Below are 27431 nucleotides of genomic sequence, written 5' to 3' on the forward strand. Positions count from 1 at the left end.
TTCCCGAGTCCTTTGCCGAGTTGAAAGGACCTTAAAAAAAAAAATCAAATTTTTTGTGATCTACGAACTCCTCCGGACTATCTTTTTACTCGTGGACTTTTTTGTCAAGCTGAAAAAAACGTCCCGACTTACCTGATACCCCGAGTACCCACGGCTGGCATAACGAGTCGCTACGATATATCTACGGACTGCTATGGACTCGCTACGGACATTCTCCAAGTTTGAATCAAGGGGGAAACTCGGGAGAAATCGTGAGTAACTCGAAAAAGTGGGGCAGGCCCTTTTTTAGTTGTTGGTCGGATGGTCAAGTTGCCTGATAACAGGTGGGAAGAAACTGTCCCTGAAACTGGATACACTTCTATACCATTGCCTGATGGGGGAGAGGAGGAGAGTGGCCGGGGTGCAACTTGTCCTTGATTATGCCGAGTCAGCTTGAGGTGTAAATGGAGTCAATGGAAGGGAGGTTGGTTTGTGTGAATAGAATCTCAATGATTACTTACGGGACTCTCTCACCAATTACTCTGGCTTTATCTGATAATAACTTTTAATTACATCTTACAGTCTGGAAACAGATTGCAGCCTCTTCATATTAATAGGTCAGCTTATGAATTCAAGTATGATTAATGCAGCATAGTTTGGTTGCTATAGCAACTGCTCTCTGATCCAAGTAGCCCTGCATCCACTTTAGCTTTTTGTTTGTTTTCCAGTTTAATGCTCCTCAGTATACAGATTGAGGTTTTGAGTCTTTTGTCAACTAGTGTAGTCTCCAGTTAGCTAAAGGTGGCGAGATACAAGGGAGTCATAATCGCGTGTTTCACCTTGACTATGGAAAAGGATTGGCTGCAACAGCAAAGATTGTTTTCCTTTCACTCCCTTTGACCTGACAGCAGCTCAAAAAAATTCAGTGCGCAGATTTGTGCAGTGTGGACTAATGCCCTTTAGAAAATGGAAGCATGTCGCCCATGCACACTTCAAATAGCGAGAGGATTGAATGAGTGGACTCACTGTCTCGTAGGCTGCTAGAACCTTCCTGAGGTGGTCTGGAACTGGACCCTGGGCCTCCATGGAAGGATATTGTTCGCTGAGGTTCAGTGTCACCGACACGGTGTTGTCACTGTTCAGTAGCCATGACGACAGAGTTAGAATGCATTGCTTCATGTTCGCTGCAGGAGTCAGACCACACAACTCCTTAAATGAGACCATGGCGTTCTGTGTAAAATACAAATCCATTGTCACTATATACTGTAGACACAAGCAACTGCAGGTGCTGGTGTACAAAACAGACACAAAGTGCTGGAGTAACTCAACGGGTCAGGCAGTATTCCCAGGGGACATACATAGGCATTGTTTTGGGTCAGACTGAGGACCAAAACGTTGCCTGTTCATGGCCTCCAAGATGCTGTCTGACCCGCTGAGCTACTCCAGCATTTAGTGTCTTTATTTGTTAAAATATTCTGCACACATCTGATCTCATACATCGTTCACCTCAGGATCTCTATAATTGATGAATAGTTGAAGACTAATTTTCAAGAGGACATAAAACCTCATTCTACAATGAATAAATATCAAGAAATTCTGAATTTTGCCAGTAGAATTTACCTACTGCAAACCTGCTGAAATTTTCGCTCATAAAAGTTGACCCTGTAATTAATAGGAAATCCAACACTCTTGAAACATGCAAAGGAATGGCCTATACTGTGGTGGAGTATTGAAGGTCAGTACTGCTACGAAAAAGTTCCTCCATCACATCCAGTACCACTGGCTCTGACTGATATGATTCCGTGGACAGTGATATTCTCCATTCAAATTTGTTTCTGCATAAGATTTTTTTTTAAATGCTGCTGCCGAACCTTTGTGATATGACTGGCAATTTTGATGTTGGATGTATTATCCTATTTGAGAAACTCATTCGAAAACCTGTCACATTGCATGTGATGACAGTCAACTCTGACTTACTCTTGACTTGTCCAGGTTACAACTGGTCATGCTGCATATCCCACATTCAAAACTAGCTGGGCACACATCTCTGCTGTCATCATTGCTGCCAACACGCAATTTTCTTATAGAAACTTACAAAATTCTTAAGGGGTTGGACAGGCTAGATGCCGGAAGATTATTCCCGATGTTGGGGAAGTCCAGAACTAGGGGTCACAGTTTAAGGATAAGAGGGAAGTCTTTTAGGACCGAGATGAGAAAATCATTTTTTACACAGAGAGTGGTGAATCTGTGGAATTCTCTGCCACAGAGGGTAGTTGAGGCCAGTTCATTGGCTATATTTAAGAGGGAGTTAGATGTGGCCCTTGTGGCTAAAGGGATCAGGGGGTATGGAGAGAAGGCAGGGATGGGATACTGAGTTGGATGATCAGCCATGATCATATCGAATGGCGGTGCAGGCTCGAAGGGCCGAATGGCCTACTCCTGCACCTATCTTCTATGTTTCTATGTTTCTAACACAAATTCACCCCTACACTAAACTCTGCTCCCAATCAACACAAACCCGTTCCTTTAAAGTGCTTTGAACCAACCTTGATGTTACAGTGGACCATAGACAAACATCTACTCCAACTTTAAGACCACCTTCCCCCACTTCCAGAATACCGGCAAACTACGGCCCTAGCTTAGTTTATCCTCTGAAACTCCCAATCTTGCCTCTGTTAAACCTAGATCCAGTTATTTCATTGATCACTCATTTCCCGTCTTAAGAGTCATACAGCGTGGAAACATGCTCTTTTGTCCTCGCCAACCAACATGCCCCATCTCCACTAGTCCCACCTGCCTGCGTTTGGCCCAATTCCCGCTAAACCTATCCTATCCCTGCACCTGTCCAAATGTTTTAAAACATCATGATTGTACCTGCCTCAGCTACCTCCTCTACCAGCACGTTCCATATACCACTACAAAAAAGTTTCCCCTTGGCTTCCTATTAAATCTTTCTCCCCTCACCTTAAATCTATGTGCACCTCTTCGTAAAGCTGAGCACATCCATAGCACTGCTGCCCAATCCAAACTCACACAGAGACCCATTTACCTATATTGAGTCTCAGCTCGGCAATAATTCCCAATTGGCAAAAAAGGTTTGCATCCTTGATTTCAAATCCCTCTATGCTGCACCTTGTCACCTCTACCCTCTCCCAGCCCAACCATCAAAAGCCTGTGGTGACGGAAATGGAAGCGAGAACCAGGAGTGCCAAATAAAAGCTGCTCATAATACAAAAGCCATACCTGTACGTTTTCGCGAAGGTCCATTGCTTCACGTAAAGGCTGGGTAGCTACTCGAAACACCTCATCGATAACTTTGATCCCCACGGTTTTGGTTGAGGTATATTCTCTCGCATTTTTTCCCTTGCGGACAGAGAGCCCCCTTTTCTGCGACTTCCCCCCACCTCGTCGATTGCTGACAGCCACGTGTATAAATAGGGTTGAGTGTGGGAGAAACTCTCCTGTCAAGGACTGAAGGGGCACATGTCTGTATCCTGCCTGCAGGCATTCAAAGGGGATGGTGTACTGCGCAATGAACTCGTCGCCAATGTAGTCATCATCGAGGACTACGAAACGCAAGAGGGCAAGTTCGGGCAGATTAATTTGAAACTCAAAGCTATCATCAAAGATGGGATTGTCATCGTGCTGAGTTACCGTCTTAGTCCTTTGTTCTGAGCAGTCAGCTGGAATCCCATGAATCTCCACATACACGTAAGGTTCCACAACATCTCCCTTGGCTGCAGAGCCTTTGGGCTTGGGCAGGTTTTGACCACTAATGATTTTAATGTGAAGCAACTGGGCTGAGACTCCTGGCAAAGAATCCTTCGCATTAGCGCTGAAGTAGGACACCTCTTCCCTCATGATGGCAGGACGGAGTACATACCCGCAGTTTCCATTCTGTCGGAACCAGCCAATGTTGAGGTCCATCATCAGACCATGAGTCTGATAGTTCATAGCCACCATTTGGCATCCGCACTTCCAGAAGTCCTGAGGATTCATATTACTGGCATCTATTCTCATGGAGCTCGGGTATATCCGGGACAAGAACTTTTTATTATAAATCACAAAGTCCTCTGGATATTCATTGCCGATCCTGCTCGCCACCACCTCATTAAATGAGCAAATTTCCCAGTATTTCTGATTTCGCCTGGAAACATCAAAGTCCCGAAACTGCACGGACCTGCAGTAACTCACCAGGTCAGAGAGCTCTTTTGAAAGCCTCAGCTTTCTTTCCAGGGGTACGTTCAATTGGTCAGCGCCGTCTTCAGCCAAGCCTTGGCACATTTCAATGCCTTCATCCTCATCACTAACATCTGCTTCAGAATCAGAGCAGTTCCCAGGCAACCTCTTTCCCTTAAGGAGAATCCTCCCCTTGAGTTGGTCTGGAGACGGGAGGTAATTGTCCCCAGGGTTCGGAGGGTCCACGTGTAGCCTGTCCCCCAGAATCTTCTTCATGTGTTGGGCCATCACTTTCTGCTGTTTGACTGAACATCGCGTCACCAAGCACAGAATCAATGGGTGCTGCGAAGCTACAAAGGCGTACTGATTTATAACATCAATAATAGTCCGAAAAGGTATCTGCACGGTCATCAAATTGCCAGCATAAATCAAAGGCTCATTATCTGGGCCTTCCCAAACCACGAGTTCAATGCTACGGCATCCCATTTTCAGAGCTCGGATGTACCCATTAATGTCCGAGGAACCCCAGAAATGGTCCTCCAGCAGGCAAGCATTATGGGATGAATTAATGTAGTAATGAGACAGAGGCTGAGTCATGTCCTGACACACGTTTTCATGTTGCAGATCGAAGAGATGGCACTCGAGTGATAGAAGGTAGTTGGTAAAGCCGTCTATCGAAAGGAAACCTTTCTCCTGGCCTTCTTGCGACGGCTCATACTTGCGAATGGTTTCCAAACACATCTCTTCCGTCAGCCCCTCCTCCATCCCTTGCTCTGCATCCAGAAACAGCATAAGGTCCTTGCAGTCAAGAAATTCTTTATTACTGGAGAACTGCACGAGCAGGAAATATATCTCCGACCGTGTGCAGAGTTCACAGTAAGCCTCGGTGAAGATCTCCAGGGTGACCTCCGTTCCCAGTTTGTCCTTTGCCTTCTGCAGCTCTTTAAATTTCAGCTCGACTTTTGTGGTCTTCATTCCAGGACTCAACCCTTTGATAAGTTGGACGGCCCGGGTCAGTGGGATGTGGCCATGAGTACCAACATCCGCTGCGTGGAACATCGATTCCAACCAGGATGACCGCAAGCTGTTCTGGCTCGACTCGATCACGGGAAGTGTATGCTTTCCGTATGAAACCAGGTACCTCAGTCCCATAACCCAAGTGTTCACAATATCCGCAGAGCTAGCCACCAAATCCAATGATTCATAGTTCTCTCCGTAAATAATTGAGAAAGCACATTCGTTGGAAAATTGGTCTGAAACCCCATTGTTGCGAAGCATGGGAGTCTTTTTTCCCAACCTCACCTCTTTGATGGACGTTATGTCAATTTTTGCTTTGTCAGAGTCCTTTTTCGAGGGCTCCCATCTCAGTGACCTCATGTCAGAATCAAGGATAAAATAACGGTTGTACACTCTGGAGTTGGAGCGAACCTTCTTCATCTCGCATCCCTCCAGCATGAAGGAGATGCAGGCTGCCGTGCTGCTAATTTTGCGGTCGCTGGGCATGCTGCTGAAAGAGACCGTCTTCTTGCTGTCCCGCCTTTGTCGTGATCCATCCTGAAAGAAACAAACAAATGTAGGTAAAGCGATCATTACAGTCAGTGTGCTCAGTTTAGTTTATTGTCACGTGTACCAAGGTACAGTGAAAAGCCTTTGTTGCTTACTAACCGGTCAGCAGAAAGGCAATACATGACTACAATCGATCCATTTAGACTCTATAGATACATGATGAGGGAATATCATTTGAATAAGGGAGTGACGTTTAGCAATTATTTGTCAGCAGCTTTCATAAGAAGGCTACGCTGAACTAGGCAAATGCATATAAGAAATTAAATCAAATCATTTGCCATCTTTAAATTAATTCATTTGCCCTCCTTTACTGTCACCATTTGTTATCCTGAAGCAGTTCTCCTTTTTTAAGGGGAAGATGGAATTATATTTATGGCTGGACTCTAAAGATGCATTTTTTGCCTTGTGTAATAAATATATGATTGGTTCATTCTAAAATGTAATGAGTTTCCTCGAATGCTATTTGTCATTGACATGACATTCACATCCTATCCAAACAGATTTCCCACAGAAAATTGAAAGTCGTATATAATCATTACTTGACAAAAACGGGCTCTAATAGGTGTCAGTGAAGCCCAGTGCACTATTCCAATCCATTACTCACTCAAACTGCATCAGCTATGTTGCATGTGCGGCAGTCAGCCAAGGAAATAAATCTGCGTTTTTTCCTGCGAAATGCCCTGACCTGAAATATCTTTTGCAGTAATAAAACATATATCAACCGCCCAAGCAGTGGCTGGGCTTTAAATTGCTTTCAGCTGAATGCAGAAATAAACCCTCACAAAAAATGGGAGAGAGGATTAGGATAATCCCGAGAATGAGAGGATTCATTCATCATCTTTTTACAGACCCATGAAGATCTCTTGACAAAACAACCCATTCTCAGTCAAATTTACCCTTCTGCAGATCTATGCCTATTTCCGTAAGCCTATGATCTCCGACAAGCCTGCTGATGAGCAGATGGTGCTAAGATAACTACTCGTAAATTATCAACATCTTCTGATCTGGTTTGAATGAAATGCATCGAGTCGTTCCCTGGGGGAAGCCAATCGGACTGATGTTCGGTGGTGGGATAAGCTCTTCCATATCTGCAGCTAAAATTAGAGCTTGCTGCAATAACGATTATCTTTTAGTTTTAATATTATAACTTATCTCCTTAATATGAATGACTGAGTAATTCATTTGTAAAATAATGCATTTAGAACAAAAAACTGCATCTTTTATAAATTGGTTTTCATGATGTCACTGCATTCTGAAGAGGCTTCAGGACCATTATGCCCCAGGGATAAAATGGTGAGCCGATGTGGATTCTTCAGTCTGAAGAAGGGTCTCGGCCCGAAACATCACCCATCCATGAACTCCAGAAATGTTGCCTGACCCGCCGAGTTATTCCAGGACTTTTGCCCTTTCCTGTTCTCAGTAGCCTGACCGATGAAGGCAAACGTGCCAAATGCTTTCTTCACCACCCTCACTAACTGTGACACCACTTTCATGGAGTTATTTACCTGCACCACTTTGTCGTTCTGTTCCATAATACTTCTCAGCGTCCTACCATTTACTGCAAAACCCATATAAACATTATATTTGTACAGAAGAGGAATTGGGTGGGGCCTGGAACAGAAATAAAGAATGCACAATGATATTGTGGGAATTAATAGAAGACCAATTATTTCAGCTGTGTAAATATGAATGAATCCAGGGACAAAATTGTATTAAATCTCTCTTGAGTAGCCTGGCTGTGCTTTCCCCATTGTCCATTGTCTCCACCCATGTGCCTATTTTTGGTTACTATTGTGAACTAACTTGTTTATACTGGTAACAGATGTTTTCCTGTGATCCTCCTAAGTCTGCTATCTTCAGCAACAGAGACCTGCTCAATTTGCACCAACTTCCTGGTTTCATGCCTGTGACGTTCAGGTACTTGAAAGCCCCAGCGCTGTTCCGCTCCACCGAGCTGGTTCCAGCCAGGCGCCGCCAACGATAACCTTCGTTTAACAGCTTGAGGTGAAAGGTGAGGAGTGCAACTCAATAGCACTTAAAAGATGACAAGATTACATTTTACTCGTAGAACATTTCTTAGTGCAATCCTGAAATGATCAGTACGTCAAATAAAAATCAGTCAGGAAAGTGACTACAAAGTTTGAATTCAAGGCTGTGGACAGTTCATAGAGCAGACCTACACATTGCACTACACTATATTAGAATAGAATGCATTTATTGTCATTCAAACCTAGGTTTGAACAAAATATCATTTCTACAGTTTTTTACATTACAAAACAATCCAAGACCCACACTTAACACAGTTTACATAAACATCCATCACAGTGAGTCTCCAACATCTCCTCACTGTGATGGAAGGCAAAGTCTTTATCTCTTCCCTTTGTTCCTTCTCCCGTGGTCCAGCAGTCCAACTGCAGTGTCGAGGCGGACTGGGGCTCCGATGTTAAAGCCCCCGGTGGGCGATGGTAAGTCCTGAGGCCGTTTAAGCCACGCCGGGCGATGTTAGGCCCCGGCTCCATGTCCTTTAAACCCGCGGTTCCTATTAAACTGTGATTTACTGATAAAACACAAATAACCGTGTTCACTATACATGTTCACTCTTCTTTATGGCTGCTTTGAAACTCTGAAGCAGCTTAGTGACCGCAGTATTGTTCAGACATCAGGAATCTTATTCATTGACATGTCAAACTCGTCATTCACCACAACCAGTGGGAGATCATTAAATACACATGTTTTTTGTTTCATCAGTCCCAATTGGCGCTGAGAAAGAATTTTATTGCAAAGGTTTTTTCCAATACTATGGCTCCTATGAACTGAAAGGTGACATTATTAATGAAGTGTATTGTTAGAACATCACAGGATTAGCAATTCCCTCGGGTACTCTGTGGACATCTCTGGTCCCTTAATTAGTTTCAGATGCTTCAATTTAATCCCTGTCAAAATTCTGACGTTCTTTTCAATTGAGGAAAAATTCTCACATATCTAAATCAATACACAATATGAAAAGTGCATCTGATTTATTGCTGGACTTCAAAATAATTAATTTTCGCTGAGCCTCAGAGACACTTCAAATATTCTTATATTGTTTCTACATGGTTCAGTCCCCAAGGAGTTCTGCTTCACTGGCACGACACGGAGTCATTATAGAGCTGAATACATGTCCCAGAGTTTCTTAGGCGTACCCCCTCCGACATCCCAAACAAATGTACCAGATTTATTATGCTCAAACATTAAGTGGTGAGTAATAATCAGGATAGGAAATGGAATAGTCAACCATGCTTGGAACAATGAAGTACAAGCTCCAGGAAGACACGATCAAACTAAAGAGTTCTCATCAAGACACAACGTGAACTTTGCATCCAGTTACAGTCACCGAGACACAGGGGAAACAATTAGGCACTTCAGAGGAGAGTCCCAAGTGGCGGGAGCTTGGAGCTATTTTATTTGATAGACTAGTGAAGCTTACCTGTGTCCTGAATGGAACTGGGTAGTGATATTATCAGGATATCCACATTTAAAAGAAAAATGATTTAGGAGATTATTTCAAAATAAACTATCAAAGGTAACAGGGTGGGGTGGGGGGGTGTTCTCACTGGCTGAATTTATGACACTTGGATGGAAGCATGGGCTCAAAGAGAATGTTCAGCCCTTGAACTAGCCTTGATCGTGAGCAGTCGGGGCTACTGTCTCCTGTCAAACATTACACTGAAGGAAAACTGACCCTCCCAGTTTGAGTAAAAACACCTTTGACACTATTCAAAGAAATGCTAGGGAACGCTCCCAAAACAGTGGCCTATTCTGATCCAGAAATCCGAGCCCTTCCATTCTCCCGTCTGCATATTAATACAAATGCATGTACGCAAAGTACACGAACACACAGGGAATATCATGATTCAGCCTTGTTCCTGCATCATTAAACAAACTTGTCATCAGACACCCTGCCAGCTTTAACAAGCTAAACATAGCCCAGAAGCTCAGTCAGGGAGGATTCCGACATGCCTTCGATAATCGAGGAAAAAGGTCAGAAGAATCACTTGTGGCACTTACTAACCGCACATCCAAAAATAATTCAATATACTATTACATTCACTATTACATTTCAGCAATGTGCTCTGGCCTTATATTTTACAGAAATAAACTGTCCCCAATCTTGTTAATGATTCAACCCATATTTTCTGGAGTTTACATTCAGAGAATTGGACTGAAAGTGTTAGAAGATATACCTGGAATCTGGCAGTATTTTGTACCTGCCTTGCACATATGCACTGTGAATTCTGACCTGGTTTAGTTTAGTTTAGTTTCGAGATACAGCGCAGAAACAGGTCCTTCTGCCCTCCAAGCCCGCTCCGACCAGCATTCGCCCCCCACATTAATACTACCCTACACACACTAGGGGCAATTTCACATTTATACCAAGCCAATTAGCCTACAAACCTGTATGTCTTTGGAGTGTGGAAGGAAATCGGAGCACCCGGGGAGGTCACGGGGAGAATGTACAAACTCCGTACAGACAGGGCCCGTAGTCAGGATCGAACCCGGGTCTCTGGCGCTGTAAGGCAGCAACTCTGCTGTTGCGCCACCGTGCCGCCCATGCACGATTGATCTCTGCGCTCATGAACAAACATGCTGCACCTGTTACCTGTACCATTGCAGTCCCTGCCTCAACCAGAAGGAAGGAGAGGGTAGGAGTAGCACAGGGGAGCTCAAGTCAAGTCGGGTTGAGTTTATTACCAGATGCACAATATGGGTACAATGAAAATCTTGCTTGCAGCCGCATCAACAGACTCATTGACTCGGAACACACGGACACATAAATTACATGTAAAAGGTTCTGCAATACAGAAAAAAGACTGCGCAAAAAAGCAAGACATTAGTTAAACATACAAAGTGCTGAAGTACTTCACTGTGCCAAACAGCATTCCTGGAGAACATGGATAGGTGACGTTTTGGGTTGGGAGGAAGGGTCCTGACCAGAAACGTCACCTGTTCATGTTCTCTAGAGATGCTGCCTGACCTGCTGAATTTACTCAGCACTTTGTGTCTTTTTCTTTACACTAATGTCAGCAGTTCCTTGTAGCTATGTTCACACATTAGTAAGATTGAAAGATGGTGTTTCAGAGAGCCGCCTTTTGCTGCAGACGCAGGCAGATTGTTGCTGCAAGGAACTTCAGGACATTTTTTTGGAAACTAATTACAAATTTGCCATTTTATCAGCTGGCACCTAGTTGCTGCAGACCTTCAAAAGAACACTGAGGTACTTCAGGACAATTTATAAGCCTGCTTCTTGCAGGTGTGGGCATGCCAGAGGTCAAGCGGGCAGCAATGTCACCAAGCAATGTCACTCCAACGTAACTGCCTGGTTGTCTATCCTATAGGTTGTGGGTACAAAAGGAGTGGGAAAAGCTTTGCAAAATCCAGTGCCATCAAAATCCTAACGATTTAATTAATTTTGTCATAAAACTGCCAGTCTCCCTGAAAGAAAGAAATTTTGAATTCCATTTCCCTTCTCCATGCTTGTCCCATTCCGACTGCCAAATATTCTCTTTTAAGTGTAATTAAATTCTCTTGCAAATATAAAGAGACTCTTAAAGGGCACAGAAGCTGTAAAAGTATAAGAGAAGCAAGTATGAGACAAAAAATAACCCAATCCACTGGAATGTTTGCCTCGAATGAAAGGTACAGAGAAATCACTTCACAGGAAAAGGTATCAAATCAGACCTTCTCACAGGAAGCTAAAAGTTTACTTATTTCTTCTGCAACTTAGAAGTTTGGCTGAGAATGCTACAAGGAAATCTAAATTAAAGTTTAATTTTATCTCTTTCAAAACCTGCAGAAAGCAGAGGAGTATTAATTCAGGCAGAATGCAAAAGTCCTTTATTCCCCTGAGCCTGATGTTAAAGCAGGCACAGATTCTAATTGCAACCTCTCTGCTCTTGCTATAATCGATCTGCAATCACCATGTATCAACAAAAAAACAACTTCTGCACATTTCTTAATATGGTTCCTTCCATTCAGGAACACGGGCCCTCAGGACCTTTCATGCTAAATAATTTAAAACAAATCTACTGTTTGGATCTAAGAGTCACAAGTATCTCCTTTAACTCCAGTGTCCAATCAATCCATACTCCTCCCCAATTACCGCACCTTAGCTCTCACACATTGAGCCACACTATTTCACGATCCTCTCCTTGAATTTGTCCAAAGTTGGTTAGAGCAGCCCCCCCCCCCCCCATCTCAATTGGCACCCCAACCTCTAATACATTAAATTCTCACCTTCAAATTTTTCCATGGCTCATCGTCACACCTTATTGTGAGTTCCTTCATCCTCCAAGTACCTGACACACTGGCCACCTTTCAAATTCCTAATTATTTCCTCTTCTGGTTTTACACATTACCTCCTATTCCCATCTCCTCCTCTTTATTGCCAGTCTTTGACCCGAATCACCAACTCTGTTTCTCCTTCCGCAAATGCTGCCTAGCCTGCTAAATGTTTCCATCAGGTCCTGTTTTTTATTTCAGATTTCCAGCATTGGTTGTATTTTGCTTATTGGACTTCAAATTCAGTTTTCTTCCACATCACGGCACCAGTGGGAGTTGCCCCTCCTGTTGTTCTGGTCACAGGGAAAACAGAGAAGGGAAAAGCTCGCAATTAATGCGTAGGAAGGACCTGCAGATGCTGGTCCACACTGAAGATGGACACAAAATGCTGGAGTAACTCAGCAGGTCAGGCAGCATCTCTGGAGAAAAGGAATAGGTGACATTTCGGGTCGAGACCTTTCTTCAGACTGAGAGTCGGGGGAGAGGGAAACTGGAAGTATGAAAAGGTACAGAACAAAAAATCGGAGCCGGCACTGATGGCCAAAGATGGAGCCCACAATGGTCCATTGTTGGCTGTGGAAGGGGTGATATCGAAGGGCTACGAACAGTGAAACTAGAAAGACAACTAGGGTGAGGGAGGGACAGAGAGAGAAGGAATGTAAGGGTTATTTGAAATTAGAGAAATCAATAATCATACCGCTGGGTTGTAAGCTACCCATGCAGAATATGAGGTGCTGTTCCTCCAGCTTGCGTGGCCTCACTCTGACAGTGGAGGAGGCCCAGGACAAAAAGGTCAGTATGGGAATGGGAAGGGGAGTTAAAGTGTTTGGTAATGCGTGCAGTTGGTGCAGCACATCTTGTAAATCATAAATATTGTCATGACAACGTGCGGGTCAAGAGTGCAATTAAAATGAACCAAATTAGTCATCTTGCTCACGAGCCATATAAACAGCAGTACTGTGATTGTTATGCAGCATTTGGACTGATAGTCAAACTAGCCTTTCAAATTTGGCACCGTTCTATTAAATAAGAAATCAATTAAATGTCTGTTGTAGAGATCACCTCAGCATCATTTCTCAATAGTCAAGAGAGTCAAGAGTGCTTAATTGTCATATGGTCATAAGGTCATAAGGAATAGGAGCAGATTTAGGCCATTCGGCCCATCAAGTCTACTCTGCCATTCAATCATGGCTGATGTATCTCTCCCTCCTAACCCCATTCTCCTGCCTTCTCCCCATAACCTCCGACACCTGTCCTAATCAAGAATCTATCTATTTCTGCCTTAAAAATATCCACTGACTTGGCCTCCACAGCCTTCTGTGGCAAAGAATTCCCCAGATTCACCACCCTCTGACTAAATAAAATTATCTTCATCTCCTTCATAAAAGAATGTCCTTTAATTCTGAGGCTATGACCTCTAGTCCTAGACTCTCCCAATAGTGGAAACATCCTCTCCACATCCATTCTATCTATGCCTTTCACTATTCTGTATGTTTCAATGTGGTCCCCCCCCCCTCATTCTTCTAAACTCCAGTGAGTACAGGCCCAGTGCTGACAAACGCTCATCATCGGTTAAGCTACTCATAACCTACTCATACATCTGTACTGACAACGGAACAATGAAATTCTTCCTTACAGCAGCATAAACACAATACCCGCCTGTAAACACAATACTCATAGACAATATATAATAAACAAAAGCAAATCAATAAATTAAAAGCCCCAACACCAGCTATGCTGAATGGTCACCTTTGGCATCTATCCTGCTAAACAGCTGAAGCCGGTGCTAAAATCACAAATAACCTGAGGCTCAGCCGCCAATGACTGTCAGTGGTGAAATTTAGGAATCATATTGGACAGATTAAATAGAAACACGTGGAGCTGCAGAGCAGGGTTTACAAAAAATATAACATAAGTTAAAACTTAAAAAAGCACGATGAGTGTGAACACTTTGTGAGAGTGACTGAGGGCAGTCTGTCTGCTACTGCTGACCCCGGGCTTCGTAACCAAAGGCAGCCCAGGTCAAGCGATGGAAGTGGTTACACTGAGAGCCAATTGAAGTAAATGAGTCATTTGTCACCACTGCCCTCCTCCCGCACTCACCGAGCCTGGTTTACACTTTGCACGTTGCTATGATTCAGCGACTGATTCGCGAGAAATGCAATGGCACAATGCAAGTCCAAAATGGGCAAAACGAACAGTTCTGTGGGCAATCTGTGAGATCCTGGCAGACGGAAAGGAAAGTTCTTTCCTCCCCTGTGTGCTGAATAAACGCTGAATTCATGCTTCTCTAATTTATGCCTTGGAGCTAATTTCTCGTAAGAATTCCCTCTTTGTAATTGATTAAATTATTCTGCCGAGGACAAGTGAAGTACTGTGAGCAATTCCCATGGATTTTAGTCTTTGCAAGACAGTGACAGGAGTGATGAGAAACCAGGGCTGGTTATTATCAGTTGCCTGGGAAAAAAAACATCTTTCGATACTATTATCACTTGGCCTCCTCTCAGATATCAGTGAAGTATGATCGTTTCTCTAGCTATCAAACCCAATATCCAGCAATACATTCCACATCATTTACCCCTGATCTATTTTTTTTATGTTTGGAGAATATTTTAGAATTTCCAACAATTCATTTGGCAGACAAAAGCAAAATCCTTCAGATGCGAATCTGAATTTAAAAGAATACTCTGGGAATATTACAATGAGCCTTGTTGAGAAGCAATCGAGCCAAAGCATGAAGGTTTTTTTCTCACAAAAAGTTTTATCTATCATAAAGACTGACTCCATGAGTTTCTGATTTTATTTGGTATCGGTATTTATTTGTTATTGCCAGTGTACTGAGATACAGTGGAGAACATTGTTTTGTGTACTAATCCAGGCAAATCACACCGTACAGGATTACCTCAAGTATGGCAGCTCAGACTTCCTTCCGTAAGGCACTCGGTGCACTGTGCCAACATGTGAATCCTTCTTTTAACTTTATAAATGTTAATCAGACGTGATGCAATGCTGACAAGAGTACAATGAAGGCTTTAGTACGATTTAGCTGGGAGCCATCAGAAGGTCAGGCAGCATGCTTATTTCTGTTTCCCATCATCTGCATTGTTTTTGGTACAATGAAGTTCATCTATGGACAGCAGATTCAAGCACCTTTACATGTATCATCCATCGTCTGCTCCCTGCTCTGCTAATTCAGTCCCTGCCAACAACAAAACACACAATGGCAACCCATCCAGCAACTCTCAAACCACAGAGCAAGAGCAAAAGGCGTGTGGGTGCGCCATTAACTGCAAGTTCTCCTCCACCTTATTGATCTTCCTCCATTGTCACCGAGTCACTAACCTGAGATCCCCAAACCAACCATAGCTTTAAGGTGAGAGGGGTTTTTCTTTGGTTTTGTTTTACATTAGAGGGTGGCAAGTGTCTGGAACGTGCTGCCAAGGGTGGAGGCAGATATGATAGTGGCATTTAAGGGACTTTTGGATAGGCACATGAATATTTAGCGGATGGATGGATATGGAATATGTGCAGGCAGATAAGTATTGGTCTTGGTATTATGGTATTGGTATTACATTGTGGCCTGATGGGTCTGTTCCTGTGCTGCAGTGTTCTAAAACCCGGTGGGATGGGAAGGATTGGTTCAAGCTGCACCTAACTGGATTTGGAGGGTCAGCCCAAACATCCCACTGCAGCCAAACCAGGTAAGTGGAGGCTGGGACAGTGGGATCGAGGCTGGATGTTGGACACAATCACCAAACTCTGCTGCAAAGTCTCTCATGTGGAGAATGATGAGTATTGACTGTGGCCGTTCGAACAGCTAACTAGATATAGTTAGTAGATATACAGGCTAACCAGCTACCATCTCTGTGATCCTTTTTGCCTTGGCGATGAACATGATCGTCAAGTCTGCTGAGCCAGAGTGCCGGGGCCCTCGGACCAAGTCAGGAATGTGCCAACCACCAATCAGAGCCTTCATGGACGACCTGACTGTCACCACTGAGTCAGTGCCAGGAGGCAGGTGGATCCTGCAGGGGTTGGAGAAACTGATTGGATGGGCAAGGATGAGGTTTAAGCCAGGAAAATCAAGGTCACTGGTGCTGAAGAAGGGCAAAGTCATGGACAGGTTCCGCTTCAGCATCGAAGGGACACCAATCCCAACTGTCTCCGAAAGGCCAGTGAAGAGTCTTGGCAAGGTGTTTAACAGCAGCCTGAAGGATACAGCATCTGTCCAGGCAACCTGTCAGGAGCTGGAGAGCTGGTTGAGAGCAGTCGACCGGTCGGGGTTTCCTGGCAAGTTCAAGGCATGGATTTACCAGCATGGTATCCTGCCAAGAATACTCTGGCCACTGCTTGTCTACGAAGTCCCAATATCCATCGTAGAGAGATTGGACAGGAAAGTCAGCAGCTTTCTCAGAAGGTGGCTGGGACTGCCCAGGAGCCTTAGCAGCATCGCCCTTTACGGAAATAACACCAAGCTCCAGCTGCCCCTGAAGTCCCTGGAGGAGGAGTTCAAGGTGACTCGGGCCAGAGAGGTGATGATGTACAGGGACTCCAGCGACCCCAAGGTGGCTCAAGCAGGGGTGGAGGTGAAAACTGGGAGGAAGTGGAGAGCCGGCGAAGCCGTGCTGCAAGCAGAGTCCCAGGTACGCCACAGAGTCCTGGTGGGAGCAGTGACTCGGGGAAGAGCAGGCCTGGGAATCTTCCCATCTCCCCAGTTTGACAAGACCAAGGGGAAGGAGAGGCGCAGTCTGGTCAAGGAGGAAGTGAGGGCAGTGGTGGAGGAGGAGAGAGTAGTACCAGAGCAGTTGGATTGAGGCAGCAGGGGCCCTGGACAAGGTGGGAGCAGGCCATGGACCGAAAAGTCACATGGACTGAGCTCTGGCAGGCTGAACCACAGCGCATCAAGTTCCTGGTCCAGGCAGTGTATGATGTCCTGCCCAGCCCATCGAACCTCTTCATCTGGGGCAAAGCGGAATCTCCAGATTGCCCGCAATGCTCAGGCAAGGGGACGTTGGAACACATCCTGAGCTGTTGCCCAAAGGCTTTTGGGCAGGGCCGGTACACCTGGCGTCACGACCAGGTACTCAAACCCATTGCAGAAGCCATCAGCATGGGAATCAGCAGCTGCAGACGAGCACTCCCCACCACCCAGATGATCACCTTCGTGAAGGCTGGAGTGCAGCTGCCAAGAACCACAGCAGCCAGGAATCAGTCAGGAATCCTGGCAACTGCGCAGGACTGGCAGCTTTCCGTAGACCTGGTGAAACAGCTGAAGTTCCCACAGCACATTGCCACGACCACCCTGAGACTAGATATCCTCCTGGCCTCAGAGGCAACCAAAAACATCGTCTTGTTGGAACTGACAGTGCCATGGGAGGACCGTCTGGAGGAGGCCCACGAGAGGAAGATGGCGAAATATGAAGAACTGGCCATAGGCTGCCGCAAGCAGGGCTGGAAGGCAAGGTGTATGCCCATCGAGGTTGGCTGCAGAGGTTTTGCAGGGCAATCGCTCTACAAAGCCTTGAGTGCACTGAGCATCAACGGAGTGGCAAGGAGAAGGGCCATCAAGAACACCACAGAGGCAGCGGAGAAGGCCTCGAGATGGCTCTGGATCAGGAGAGGAGGTACATGGGGAGGAGCGAATGCCACCTGAACACGTCGTGGTCTGATCAACCACGGCTGGGTCGCCTGGGTGAGGGTGTCTGATGTTGAAAGACCCGAAACACCCAATGACCCCAGGTTACATCACTGATGATGTGTTCAGGAGCATCTATCGATGTATTGCATCAAAAAGCCACACGCTGTGATTGGAGATAAAGTGAAATCTGGTTTGATGCTGAAACGAGGAAGTTCATCCACTCCGTCAAACTGCCTGCAGCCAGTCAAAGTGAAACTACACACCAACACCATCATTATTCAATATTAAACCATTTAAAACCATATGTGGATGATGCCAGATTATTTAACTTATCCGTTTCAGGCTCAATTAATAGTATTATCTTCACTGATAATAATTTAGGATGTTAACAGTTATCTTTATAAGCCAGTATCCAATTTAATTATATAAATGATTTCAATAAAATGAATTGTTCTCCCAAAGCGTCTGTTTGTCATAGCAGGACGTGTCACACACGGTGTCAGTGCAGGTACATGCTCCAAAGCACCGTCCCTGTCACCATTGTTAAGAAGGTTTTCACCTGTAAGGGCCTGTCCCACGAGCATGCGACTCCATGCGGCAAGCGCGACCTAACGTGGTCGCTCGGGCCGCACGGCCTCGCGGGGCCGGTCCCACTTCGATCGCCGGAGCCGTATGGAGTTGTGCGGAGCTGGTCCCGACATCGCACGGGGCTCCGGAAAACTGACCGTGTTTAAAAATTCCTCGCGGCAACGGCCTACCGGCCCGCAGCTGCCTCAACGCCGTACGCAGCGTATTGACGCCGTACACAGCGTCTTGACGCCGTACGTCACGCGCGAACTTCCCGCGGACTTCGCTCAAAATTCACGTCACTCACTCGACCTCCACGCGGCCCCCGCTTCCGGTTTGGTCGCGCCCGCCGCTTGCAGGCACATGCTGGTGGGACCGGCCCTGTACGGGGATCACTCGACCTCCGCGCGGCCCCCGCTTCCGGTTTGTTCGCGCTTGCCGCATGCAGGTCGCATGCTCGTGGGACAGGCCCTTAACTCTTTAGAGTTTAGAAATACAGCGTGGAAACATGCCTTCGACCCACCGAGTTGACGCCAACCAACAATCACCCTGTACACTAGGGATCATTTACAGAAGCCAATTACCCTACAAGCTGCACATCTTTGGAATGTGCGACAAAACCGGAGAACTCGGAGAAAGCCCACGTGGTCACAGGGAGAACTCATGGACTCGGTGGATAGAAGGGGCTGTTTCTACACCTTATCTCTAAACTAAAAGGATTTTCTGTTTATTATTCTATCCTAGCATCTGTGCTTGCAGCTATGCACAACCCACAGACGGTGTATTCTGATGGTGGAATGAATGCTCTGCTTGTAGCTTGGATCCAGATATTATTTTAGGTCTACCTCGGGTGTTAGTGCGCGGATCGTCTCTCATTTCCTTCTTGATAAATGATGTTCGCACTCACAATCTCAGTCACTCAGTGAAATTAATGTAAAACTGGAACTCTAATACCCAAGCTGTGATTTTATTACCGCTAATTGGAAAACATCTATTATTTAATTTTCATTTCTTCCACGTAGATTGAGCTCCCAATTATTAAAGTGGTGCAGTCAGAGCGGACATCTCTCAGTCACCAGACAGATGACCAGCTCCCCATTCCCACGACCAAGCAGAAACTTCAGCTTCAAGATATGAATTCTGTTCCATCGAGCTGCTGTCAGAACAAGTCACTGCACATAGAATCACCCCTTTGTTCTGAACTTTAACTGAACTCTGCCCTAATTATTCTGTGATAAACCTCAAGACAAGTCACTATTAGTTTCATTATACTTATTGCTAACTGGTAAATACCAAATATACAATATATCATTTTATTTACAATATGGTGATTTTTATGGTCAATTTTAGCACATGGCACTGTCACCAAATGGAAAGTGTGCACTTATTTAGGGCAGCACAGGGGTAATAATAATAATAATAATAATAATAATAAATACTTTATTGATCCCCTCAGGGAAATTCAGATTTTTTGTCAGCAGCGGTACAATAATAAATAACACACAACCACAATAAAAAATTTACACAAACATCCACCACAGCATTCATCACTGTGGTGGAAGGCACAGAAATTGGCCAGTCCGCCATTTCCCCCCGTGGTCGGGACCTCCACCTCCGCAGCCATTGCTGCGGGCATCCAGATGGTAACGAACAAAGTAAAGTCAAGGTAAGTCCAGGATCGGCTCTTCCCCACCGGAGACCGGGTAGAGTTGCTGCCTTATAGCGCCAGAGATCCAGGTTCGATCCTGACCTTGGGTGCTGTCTATACGGAGTTTGCACGTTCTCTATGTGACCGCATGGGTTATCTCCGGGTGTCCTTGTTTCCTTCCACACTCCATAGGATGTACAGGTTTGTAGGTTAAACGGCTTTGGTAAAATTGTAAATTGCCCCCAAGTGTGTAGGATAATGCTAGTATCTGGGCTGACCACTGGTCAGCGTGGACTCGGTGGGCCAAAGGCCCAGTTTCCACTCTGTATCTCTAAAGTCTAAAGTCACTCCTGGGACAGGACATACTTGTGATGCCTTGCACCGTCAAACAAGCCACCAACACACACTATCTAGGTTTGTAGATAAGGGAAGAACATTGGGGCATGAGATACCAAACATTCCAGAGACGACAGCGCGGCACGGTGGCACAGCGGTAGAGTTGCTGCCTTACAGCGCTTGCAGCGCCGGAGACCCGGGTTCAATCCTGACTACGAGTGTTGTCTGTATGGTGTTTGTACGTTCTCCCTGTGACCAGGTGGGTTTTCTCCAAGATCTTCGGTTTCCTCCCACACTCCAAAGACGTACAGATGTGTAGATAAATTGGCTGGGCGAATTGTAAATTGTCCCTAGTCTTTGTGGGATAGTGTTAATGTGCAGGGATTGCTAGTCAGTGCGGACTCTGTGGGCCGAAGGATCTGTGTCCATGCAGTGGCTCTAAAAACAGAAGTTCATTTTCAGTAGCTTTAGGAAGCAAATAAAGTGAAAATTGTCAAATGAATTATAACGGGATACCATAATGTGAAAATATTAAATCTGGGTGCTGTGCTGTATTTACATACAAGATTATAATTATCAGAAAAATTTGATTGAATCTTAACCATTTATCTAGATGCAGTTTGCACGCCTGTTGCCATTTCATTTGACATCTGGAATGCTGATATCTCACAAGAGTCTTCCTATTACACCTGTGAATGATTAGTTTAGATAAAGTATTTTGTTTGATAACTTTATGCACATCAGTAGCACAAAACAGACTTTAAATTAACCTGTATTTTACTCCTCTTCCAAAATTCATTCCATTGACATTTGGCTTCTTCAGATTCAGATTCAGATTCAGATTCAACTTTAATTGCCATTGTCAGTGTACGGTACAGAGTTATGACCTTATACTAGAAGATACATCTCAGATGAACATATAGAATGATATTAACTTATAGAAACATATAAAATCCTTGAAGGATTGGACAGGCTAGATTCAGGAAAAATGTTCCCGATGTTGGGGGAGTCCAGAACCAGGGGTCACAGTTTAAGAATAAGGGGTCAGCCATTTAGGACTGAGATGAGGAAAAGCTTTTTCACCCAGGCAGTTGTGAATCTGTGGAATTCTCTGCCACAGAAGGCAATGGAGACCAAATCACTGGATGTTTTCAAGAGGGAGTTAGATTTAGCTCTTAGAGCTAAAGAAATCAAGGGATATGGGGGAAAAAGCAGGAACGGGGTACTGATTTTAGATGATCAGCCATGATCATATTGAATGGCGGTGCTGGCTCGAAGGGCCGAATGGCCTACTCCTGCACCTATTTTTCTATTTCTATGAACCAGTATGACGAAGGGTTCTGACCCGAAACGTCACCTGTTCCTTTTCTCCAGAGATGCTGCCTGACCTCCAACACTTTGTGTCTATCCTAGATACTATACATGACTTGTTAACACATTTGGTCTCACCCTGTCAGGGATATTCACTTTGTTCTATCCATTCCTCCCCTACCTTCTCTAAATTGTTTTATCTTACTCCCAACTCTGAAGAAAGATCAGAAACTGTAACACAGATGTGCCCTCCCTGCCCTCCTGAGCACCTCCAGCATTTTCTGTTGGTTCAGATTTCCAGCATTCGCAGCTTTTTATATTTTCATTTCTTCTTCCTTACTGGGTCCAGAATCTGGAGCTCCCTGTCCCTCAGTGATCATCCCCATGACCCCACCCCATGCACGCAAGGGACAATCTGGTCTAGAAAGGTCCTATCAGTTCAAGACCTTGGGCACAATTACTCGTTCAATGTACTACAGTGCCGATTCAAATGCATCGCTTATCACTCCCCTGACGATCTGAAAAAAAGCTGCTAATGCTGGAAATCAGAACCAACAGTGAGAAATAACATTACGCAGGAGATACTAGAAGGACATAGGTTTAAGGTGAGTGGGGAGTTATACATAAAGGGTGGTGGGTATATGGAATGAGCCGCCGGAGGAGATAGTTGTAACCGGTACTAACACAATGTTTAATAAACATTTAGACAGATACATGAATGGGACAGGTTTAGAGGGATATGGGCCAAACACAGGCGGGTGGGACTAGTGCAGATGGGACATGTTGGTCAGTATGGGCAAGTTGCTCCGATGGACCTGTTTCCACGCTGTATGACTCTATATTTATTATTTATATCACTACTTGTTCTGATCTGAACTGCACTTGAAAGTTCAATGAAAATAAACTCAGGTGTAAGGATCGTAACTGAACTGTACATACCATTGAAACAGAAACATTTGTAGGAGTATGGGGAAAGAGCAAAGGATGGGGCTAATTGGGAGGTCATTTAGCCAAGATACTTCAGACAAGATGGGCCCGTTTTCTATGCTGCATGATTGTAGCTCCTTAAATAGGGTGTCCTCGTGCATCCTGGCAAACCTGAGGGTGACATTAGCCCAGGCAACATAAGGCATACGGTCCATGTAACATTGCTGTCAGCTATGGCTGCACAATTATGCAAGTGGATTGAAGGCATTGAACAGAATGAGGACAGTAAGTAAGGTGCAGATCCAGGCAACAGTGTTAATGTTATTTGCGTAGGCAGATAATACTGCAACACTTTCAAAAGCCTTTGTAAAAAAAAAACATTAACCTCCCTGAATGACCCACGCGATCCAAGAGGATGCACTTTACCTGCAAGAACCACTCCAGGTTGGTTTAATAGATTTATGCAAATATTCTGCCTAAAACCAAGCTGCTGAAGCTGGAACTATTCTGCCACAGTGGTTACGATGACTTACGACTCAATCACTCCCTGTCTCATGATCCACAGCCTGGTTATTTTTATGACATTAGTGATCTGCACAGAGTGTGCTAAAGAGACAGATAAGAGACAGCTGAGCAAAGATCACAATAATTAAACAGGGGGGAAAAATGTGAGTCATTTATTTTGAGGCACGACTCTGCCACTGAGCTTGGTTCCTCATTAGAATCGTTTGCTGAGTAGTCAGGAGAAAATCCTGAGCAAACAAAAGCAGAGTTTTATTTCTATTCTATTTCCTTAAACCTTCAAACGTACCAAAGGACTTATCGTCACAGCCTTGTGACGCGCGACATCCTAGTGACTGCAAAAGTGACAATGATCAGGATGCAATTAAGACGAATCTGCAGAACTTATTTTAATAAATCTTCCTGAGGTGCACATTCTCATTAATAGTTATCAGGCCACCCAGACATCATAAACGTGCCAAAATGCAATGAAAGGCTGTCAGATATTAATCACTGTTCACATAGTTCCTCGCCCTTTATGATCCATTGCCAGATTATGGAATATAAATCTTCAGTTTATATGCAGTTTTATCAGATTATTTAGAACCAATATCATTCGCTTTGGAGTTATGATGAAATCATCATATTCCTATAATATCTATGCTAAAATGTTCACACTTTTCACTGCTCCCCAGAGTCCTTTTTCTGAATAAATTATACCATTTAAATAATTAAAACTCTTGGCCTAAGTTGACAGTAAGAGTAAATCGATGAGTAATATGGTGGAATCGCATCTTAAAAATATTCACATAATGGCAGATTTTCAGTCTTCCATAGAGTCATGCAGAGTGGAAACAGGTCCTTTGGCACAAGTCGCCCATGCCAACCAACAAGCCCCAACTACACTGGTCCGACCTGCCTGCATTTGGCCCACATCCCATTAAACCAATCCTGTCCATGTACTCATCCAAATGTTTTTTTAAATTTGCAGTAGTACCTGCCTCAACTACCTACTCTGGCAGCATGTTCCATATACATAGAAACATAGAAAATAGGTGCAGGAGTAGGCCATTCGGCCCTTCGAGCCTGCATCACCATTCAATATGATCATGGCTGATCATCCAACTCAGTATCCTGTACCTGACCTTCTCTCCATACCCCCGATCCCTTTAGCCACAAGGGCCACATCTAACTCCCTCTTAAATATAGCCAATGAACAGGCCTCAACTACATTCTGTGACAGAGAATTCCAGAGATACCTACCACCACTAGTGTAGATAAGTTGCCCTTAAGTTTCCTTAAGGACACATTTATCTGTTTGTAGTAAATGCCTACTATTTTCTGTGTGCTTAAGCAAAGCAAGAATTTCATTGTCCTATACAGGGACACATGACAATAAACTCACTTGAACTTGAACTTGAACTTAAATCTTTCTCCTCTCACCTTATACCTATGTCCTTGCAAGAACTACCCCACTCTGAGGGTGTCCTTAAAGGGTTGGAACATCTCATCTTCATGACCCCACACAGCTGGAAAATGCTGGGAGATCTTCATGAGGGGAAAATAGGATAACGTGTCCTTTGCAACTCTTCACAGATAAGTATTGCACAAATACAATATTAGTATCATACACTGTACAGGGTGGCACGGCGGCACTGCCTTACAGTGCCAGAGACTCGGGTTCGATCCTGTCTATGGGTGCTGTCTATATGGAGTTTGCATGTTCTTCCCGTGACCATGTGGGAGCCCTGGTGTCTTCCCACATTCCAAAGACGCACAGGTTTGTAGGCTAATCGGCTTCGGTAAAGAATGTAAATTGTCCCCAGAGTGCGTAAGATAGTATTAGTGTACGACGATCGCTGGTTGACGTGGATTTGGCGGGCTGGCGGCCCTGTTTCCGCACTGTACCTCTAAACTAAACTAAATTATAGTCAATTCCACAGTAAAAATTCAATGATGTGGTATTCAAATTAAACTTTGCATTGGATATTGTGAAGCTTCTCTTGGTGACCCATGCTGTCATTGTTTTCCTGGCTACCAGGCGATCAGGAAAAGATGGGAAAAGTATACGGCAACATGTGGAGACCAGGCCTTTGAATCAAAGGAATACATGGATTTGTTGTGCTTCAACCAAACAGAATTATTGGCTTGTGCGCAAAATAAGTTGCTCAGCTTCCAACTTTTGAAAGTAATTTTGCATTCATTCAGGTGTATCGTTAATGTTACCTCGTGAAGTATCGATTAATTGCAATAGGAGCAATAGATGATAAGAACCTTGGAGAACCTTGAAAAAAGACTGGGAAAATCTTGGCATGGAAACATTGAAGGGATAGGGAACTTTGTAGGTTAGTTAACCAAAATTGGAGAATTCAATATTTAACAAGAACTTTAACAGCTTCGAAGGTGGAATAACAGAAGCAGTGCATCAACTGCAGAATGTGTGCAGGTTCTTCACATATGTGTGGGGGTTCTTCATTTCATTCTCAATTAAAAACATGTTAAGAATCTAGCACAAGATTTCTAAAAGACTACAGGAGCAAAATACTGCAAATGCTCAAAATCCAAAACAAAAACAGAAAATACTCAGCAAGCAAGCAGTATCTATGGATGGAGAACCAAAGTTAATGTTTCAGAAATAATCTATTTACAATGATGGTTGCTGTCCCAGGTCTGAAAATACTTGACCTTCTTTGTTGGAGCTGCTAATCGTTTTCTTAAGGTCAATGTCAAATTCAGGTCACTGAGACCGAAGTAAAATACTTGTGGCCTGGAGTGAGTTCAGGAAAGTGCCGAATCCATCGCCAAGAAACATTGAGGAAAGACTGGGAAAATCTTGGCGTGGAAACATTGAAAGGAAGTGAGATAGTAAACATATTACAGTTACAACATCATGAAAGCACCATGCATTCCACGTTCCTCCCAAAGTCTCACACCATCTTCTCATACAGGAGGCTCAGAATCCCAAATCCTTCCTTGACACTATCAAGATTGCAATGTTTTCAGGAAAAAGGCTCAACCAAGTTGCCTCAGTTGTGCAACAGTGATGAGCAAGGAATGTGCATTTCTCCATAGCACCCACCTTTTGGCAATTGGAAATCACCAGCATCTATGCCCTTTATCAGCCTGTCATTGTGTACAGCTGGTACTCCACAGAAGGGCCGAGTGGCCTACTCCTGCACCTATTTTCTATTTTCCAGAATGGAGGAATGCTGATCACAATGAGAATGTCATGGTTTTCAGATGATAAACAATTAGCTTGGAGCCAGGGAATTTTAATAGAAGCTAAATTGAAATCACATTGACATAATTTGAGGTTTCAACCACAACTTTGAGATCTCACTGTTAACCAGGGCAGTCATATTTTTAGCCACGGTTCACACTCTGCATTGACAAGTGATCTAAACTGGTCTGGAGGTCAACAAAAGGTCAGTTTGGTAGCTGTCTCCCTGACATATATCAAGCTTAAGATAACAGTAGGAAACTGTGTTTCTTGCCATTTTTCTCTTTGTTATGCTGTTGTGACTTGCTGTTTTCCACAAAGCGTGACCTCTAAGTTATGATGTAAATTCTCAATTTTTTTTACATAGATGATCAGATCGGTAAAACTTTCAAGACGAAGGGAACTTCTGCTTAAACAGTCATCCGGAAATTTTGCGGGCAAAATTCTAATAGAAACAGCATGTCGCCTTCTGTGGAAAGGAGGTGCCGTTACTAAGCCATTATGCTGACCAGGCTATTAAACGCTGTCATTACCATGGCAAAATATTGAGATATATAGTGCAGCAAGCTTGGAACAGCTCACAAACATGAATACAATAATTTCTATTAACCAAAGCACGTTGACCAGAACATTCCTGGTACAGAAATAACTTTATCCAGTTCAGATACAACCAAATCGATAAGACATCGAATGGGCTCACACAAGCAAGCCTAGCATTGGGGAAGAGCGGATTGGGGAGGAGTCTCCCTTCAAACAGCAGGCAACCTTAAGTGGAAGATTAGCATACTGCACTCTCTACATCCAGGGACGTTTGATTCTTTTCCTCTGTGCACCAGATACTTATCCATTGGTCAGCCACTACGCATCATTCATAGATTCAGTATGGCATGGTGATGGAGTTTCTGCCTTACAGCGCCAGAGATCTGGGTTCAATCCTGACTATGGGTACTGTCTGTATGGAGCTTTTACATTCTCCCTGTGACCTTGTGGGTCTTTTCCGGGTGCTCTGGTTTTGTCCTGCAGTCCAAAGGTTTATAAATTAATTGGCCTCTGTAAATTGTAAATAATCCCTTGTGTGTAAGACAGTGTTAGAGTACGGGGTGATCGCTGGTCAGCATGGACTCGGTAGTCCGAAGGGCTTGTTTCCAAAGCATAGCAGGTTAAAGACAGAAAGGCAGTCCCTTCAATCAGCGAGTTTAACATTTTCAAACTACCATCAAAAACCTAACAACAAAACCTAC

The 27431-nt window shown here is 44.2% G+C and overlaps 1 protein-coding gene across 2 annotated transcripts in view; it reads right to left on the reverse strand.

The window, feature by feature from the left end:
• Positions 1-27431, reverse strand: part of LOC116981962 (inactive phospholipase C-like protein 2) — a 127540-nt gene that overhangs the window by 34785 nt on the left and 65324 nt on the right. For both annotated transcript variants that reach the window (XM_033035212.1, XM_033035213.1), the window contains exons 2-3: positions 3223-5712; positions 1006-1209 (exon numbers count right to left, since the gene is read on the reverse strand). In XM_033035212.1, the coding sequence (XP_032891103.1) occupies positions 1006-1209; positions 3223-5712 (2694 nt within the window). The remainder of the gene's footprint in view (positions 1-1005; positions 1210-3222; positions 5713-27431) is intronic.

The sequence above is a fragment of the Amblyraja radiata genome, chromosome 16 (genome assembly GCF_010909765.2).
Source record: "Amblyraja radiata isolate CabotCenter1 chromosome 16, sAmbRad1.1.pri, whole genome shotgun sequence".
NCBI lineage: Eukaryota > Metazoa > Chordata > Chondrichthyes > Rajiformes > Rajidae > Amblyraja > Amblyraja radiata.